The following is a 5,245-nucleotide window of genomic DNA, read 5'->3' on the forward strand; positions in this document are numbered from 1 at the left end:
GTTAAATGCACTCCTATCTTGACTGACATAATCTTTCACAGACTTGAGGCTTGCACTGACAGCAAAACCTGAAACTATCCCCCTGTTTCCTGTCAGGTTGAAGTCTACTGCTCATAAACTTTGACTCAAGCACATGCAGGCCATAAAGATTATGTGTGTATTTTCTAGCTACTACTGATACTTATTGTTTCAAAAGCAGTCAGCGAACTGAGGGATAGTCTGGGAAGTCTGACTTCAAATAATGTTAAAGGTGCTCTGGCAGCGTTCTTGAAAATAAAAACAAAAAACGATCTCTGGGAAAGTCTACTGAGGTAAAAGAATGGGCTGTTGGGCCAAGCTGAGGTCCTCCACCTGGGCTTATCCTACGGCAGTCCTGTCACTCTATGGCTTTTTTGCTAACTGCAGAGTAGCAGAGCCATTCCTCACACCATACCTAATTGGACCGCACAAGAACATCTCTGAAGAAGTGGTAAGCATGGCAAACACATGCGTGTACACAACCTTTTAGCAGCTGCTCTTCTGTTTTGATTAAAAATGAGATATGAATGCAGAGGACAAGAGAGATAAACAGTGTGCCTGGATCAGGATTGTTGTTTTCCCCACAGGTGACCAACTACCTGTTCCCGATCTGGACGTACTCTTACCTTGCCTTCCTTTTTCCCGTCTTCCTCCTGACTGACTTTCTGAGGCACAAACCTCTCATTGTGGTGCAGGGGCTCTTCCTGGTCACCAACTATATCCTGCTCTGCTTTGTCCCCGGTCTGCCTGCCATGATCTTCCTTCAGGTCCACTGAAAAATTGAGAAATATGATTGAAAATAGTTGAACAGAGATAATGTATGTCACACATTTGTTTTATTCAGAATAATAAAAGCTGCAGCACTCCTGTGTCCTGACAAAAAAGGTTACAAAAATGTCACAATTAAATTAGACTATAATCCTGCTTTGAACAGACATATTACAGTAGTACTGCACTGTTGCATATTACTCAGGATAATTTTTTAAGAAAGATTGCAGGACATTATGCAGTACTGGTACAAGGTTGAAATCTCTTTTAAACTGTTCTATCACACCAACAGGTCAACTATGCTGTAGTGACTTCCACAGAGGTGGCCTATTTTTCCTATATTTACAGCTTAATTCCAGTTGAGAATTATCAAAGAGCCACTGGTTACCTCCGCAGTGCCATGCTGGCTGGATATACATTTGGTGCCAGCCTGGGCCAAGTGCTGATCTCCCTGGCAGGTAGGGCCTCTTTGTCTATATAAATGGAGTAAATTAAAAATAATAGATGAGTTTTGAATCTGTATTTTCTCCACATAACAATCAAGAATTCTCTTAAATATAGACTCTAAACATCTCCCAGTAAACACCTTGTGTAAATTAAGCATGCACTGATAAAGTCTGAACTCTAATAAACAGGAGTGGACTACTTCTACATCAATGCTATCACTCTGGGGACTGTAAGCATGGCTTTTCTCATCTCCTTCTGGTTGCCAATGCCCCAGAGGAGCCTGTTCTTCAAAGGGAAAAAGGCTGCGGGTGTGGGCTTGCAGTCCCAGCAGGGGGGGCCTTTGGGAGCGGATGGACCGGTGATGGATAAGGATGATGTTGGCTCTGTGAAAGAGAAGATGGAGCATAATGGCAGTGCTGGCTGGTGCAGCAGGGAAAATGCAGCCAGTGCAGGCCATCTACTCTGGCAAAGCTTCAGGGAGTCATATTCTTCCAGGCATTTTCTTTTTTTGATTAAATATCAGCACATTTCATACTTTAAATACAGATCTGCTGAGCACACACCTTAAGCACATTTTGTCTGTGTTATAGTTTGTCATTTACTGTAACAAATAAGCAAGTCTCTATAATGTCTTCATATAGAACTCCGATAGTCCTCTCATTATAATCATGATTATAATCTGTTTTAATCATTTCCACCATGCAGGAATTTAATCTACTGGTCCCTGTGGTGGGCTCTGGCCACAGCTGGCTACGTACAGGTTTTCAACTACATACAGTTAATGTGGGACCATATAGAACCATCAGCCACATCGTCCATCTACAACGGAGGAGTAGAGGCTGCGTGTTCCCTTGTAGGTAAGACTGGCTCTATGTGTATGTGCCCAAAAGAGAAAACCTTTTACAGATAACATGAAGAAATATTAGAGGTTCCTATTTCTGGTGAAGTCATACTTGAGCAACTTTGTTTCAAATTTGTTTCAGTATCATCAGTTCTTGGAGCATAAGTCTGTTAATAACCTATATTTTTCTCAGTGTCAGAAAACCTCATGAAAAGACCAAAGTAGTGATGAACTGATTCTACATTTAAGTCTCGTCTTTGTACCTTAAGCTCGATAATGTTTACTCCTCTGTGCCAAGACCTCCATTGTTGTCCAAAAACTATTAAAAACACAATGGTCCACACTGTTGCATTAGATAACATGCTCCTTAGTTACAACTAGCACCTCCAGCTTTTTCATAAAAATATGAAGTTAAAAAAAAACAGAGGTTAGGGTAGGTATTGGAAAACCAGTCTCACATATTGTTGGTTTTGGTATTTTCTTGTGATTTGTTGACAATCACAGTAATGTACAGAATATCGCCAGCTTTAAAAAAAACAACTTTTCAAAAATATTGTGGGAACAGGACAAAGCACTCATAAACTAAGGTTTTGAGGTTTTTTTTTTAAGAATAATGTGGACAAAACCACATTTAATCAAGGAGTGAAAAGAGTAAAAAGCTGCTTTTGGACACAGGAAATTAAACAATGTTAACAATGTCATTAAAGTCGCCATGTCTGATGTGCATAGACCTATAAAAACTTGCAGTTAAAAGAAAACAACCATGCTGTTATAGGTTATAAGAGAGACATGATTAAATGGAAAATGTGTATTGATTTTGAAAGGAAATAGCAACACCGTGGTCTCACTTGCTTACGCTCAACCTGGCTCAGCACGACGAGAAGAAGAGTAATTGATTCAATTAAGGAGACAGAGTTAGGAGGTAATGGATTCTCTGATTATTGCTGATAGTTGATCCCAAGAGCCAGGTTTTAAAAGGTTCATCATAACAGGCAGGTGCTGCGGAGGCCAGTTAAGGCATGTGGTGCATGAGTTTTTGTTTTGAAGCCACATTACTATTTGTATCACCGTTCCAGGAAAGAGATGTTGTTTGGGTTAATAAATGAATCATAAAAAGGATGTATAGGCACAGTGGAGGTGTTTTCCATTGGAATGACAGATTAATCACTTCCTCCTTCTCTTCCATGGGCCAGGTGCTGCAGCAGCCTTCTCTGTGGGCCACATCAAGGTGACCTGGGCCGTGTGGGGAGAGCTGGCGTTAGGGTTGTTTTCAGCTGTGGGAACGGGTGCTGTGTTTCTGATGGCGCTCACCAGCAGTATCTGGGCATGCTATGCTGGTTATGTCATTTTCAAGTCCTGCTACATGCTCCTCATCACCATAACAACGTAAATTCACCATAAAATATCTCATTTTTTCATTCTGCATATTTACTGTGGGCCTTTAAAAACTGTCCCTGTTTTCTGAACTTATCTAACTGTTTTGGCTGCCATTATTTGCCTTTACCTTCTTGGTCATTATATCCACACTCGATAATTATTTTCAAAAAATCTCATTGCGTAAATATTTTGTGAAAGCACCAAAAGTCAACACTTCATTATCATAACAATATGAGGTATTTGTCTAAAAAGCTTATTTTACAAATAAAACCCCACTTAGGAGTGGTTGATTTGGAGAAAATCAAATATCAAGATATTTTTTTGACAAAGATGGCAAATTTTGGATTAGGCTGCAACCACAGATTATTTTCATTGCTGACTAATCTGCTGGTTGTTCTCTCAAACAATTAATAATTCATCTATTAGTTACATACTAAAACCGCTCCTTTATTCTGACAAAAAATCCTCTACACTAAGATATTAAATTTATAATGATATACAAAGAAAGGCAGAACATGCTCATTGAAGAAGCTGTTATCAGCAAATATTTGAAGTTTTTGCTTGGCAAGTGACCCAAATGATTAATTGACCATCCAAACAGTAGATACATTTTCTGTTAATCGACTGATTGTTTCAGCTCTATTTTGCATTGCTTAGAAATATAGCATCAGTGACTGATAAGTATACACTAAAGTTCTTTCACAAATTATAACTGCTTTGTTATTTTAGATTTCAGATCGCATCCAACCTCTCCATGGAGTGCTACGCCTTAACATTTGGAATCAACACTTTTGTGGCCCTTTTGCTGCAGACCATTATAACAGTCATAGTTGTGGATGAAGCTGCACTGGGACTGGATATTGTGACACAGGTATGTGCGTAAACAGTAAATTATTATTATTTTTTGAAATTTTATGAAATGTAAGAGCACAAGGAATTTATCACTCACAATCTGTGGGTGAGCTCTCTCTGAAACAAGAATGAAAGCAGCATAAGATTTCTGTTGAATGATAAACACTAAAATATGAGGAGAGAGCAACACCTTCTGGTTGTAATTCACTATTGCATGCAGACATGTTTGGTAATGATCAAGCCATAGCATGACTAAAATATTACTAACTGTGGGATTTGTCTGCAGTTCATCATCTACGGCAGCTACTACGCCATTATCTCAGTGCTCTTTCTGATACGAGGGACCTACACTGCCTGTGTGAATCAGCACAATCCTGAGCACACAGGAACCAAGGACCGAGAGTCCAGGGTGGAGGTGATCTGTGCTGAGCGTTTCTGACCTAGTTCAATAAACTGCTATAGTCTTGAAAAACCTAAATGAGCAGGTGATTGTTCCATTTACTGATGGGGAATAAAAAAAATCTTCTGAGTGCATGTGTAAATGAGTGTAAAACATCGTATTGCCTGCCAAATGGTGCCCCTAGATACAGCAATAGCCCTTAGTTGCTGACTGAAAGTCATATGTGTTTCTCATATCACCTCTACAATTTGTTATCTCTGCAAGAATCTCAACAGCACAATAAAGCCGAAATTATTACTGTTTAGTGAGGATATTAAAGATAAAGTCCTTAGATTGGTGTGGCTGCCTGTTTAATTTGTTACATGTGTATCTGGGCTAGAGCTGAACCTTCACCATGGTGCTGCTGCTCTTTTATCTTGGTTGTTGATTTACAAAACAAGCTCGATGCTTAGACAACCTGAAGTGCTTTCAACAAGTAGGCAAGACAGACAGAGTAAAGGAACATATACACACACCTGAGACAGGTAGAAGAACAGCAGAAG

General features: G+C 39.5%; 1 protein-coding gene across 1 annotated transcript; it reads left to right on the forward strand.

Annotated features, from left to right (window-relative positions):
• Positions 1–316: 316 nt before the first annotated feature.
• On the forward strand, positions 317–4,742 carry slc19a3b (solute carrier family 19 member 3b). The gene is made up of 8 exons (XM_042486364.1): positions 317–469; positions 606–785; positions 1,079–1,244; positions 1,422–1,728; positions 1,939–2,090; positions 3,268–3,460; positions 4,181–4,322; positions 4,590–4,742. The coding sequence occupies exons 1-8, from the start codon at positions 320–322 to the stop codon at positions 4,740–4,742; spliced, it is 1,443 nt and encodes a 480-aa protein (XP_042342298.1). The 5' UTR covers positions 317–319.
• The last annotated feature ends 503 nt before the right edge of the window (positions 4,743–5,245 follow it).

This window comes from Plectropomus leopardus, chromosome 5 (genome assembly GCF_008729295.1).
Source record: "Plectropomus leopardus isolate mb chromosome 5, YSFRI_Pleo_2.0, whole genome shotgun sequence".
In the NCBI taxonomy this organism is placed as follows: Eukaryota; Metazoa; Chordata; class Actinopteri; order Perciformes; family Serranidae; genus Plectropomus; species Plectropomus leopardus.

Excerpts from the sequence above, each read along its gene's own strand:
- slc19a3b (XM_042486364.1), top strand. The coding sequence starts at position 320 with ATGGGCTGTTGGGCCAAGCTGAGGTCCTCCACCTGGGCTTATCCTACG. Across the intron at positions 470-605 it reads AGAACATCTCTGAAGAAGTG|GTGACCAACTACCTGTTCCC; the intron begins GTAAGCATGGCA and ends TTTTCCCCACAG. Across the intron at positions 786-1,078 it reads CTGCCATGATCTTCCTTCAG|GTCAACTATGCTGTAGTGAC; the intron begins GTCCACTGAAAA and ends TCACACCAACAG.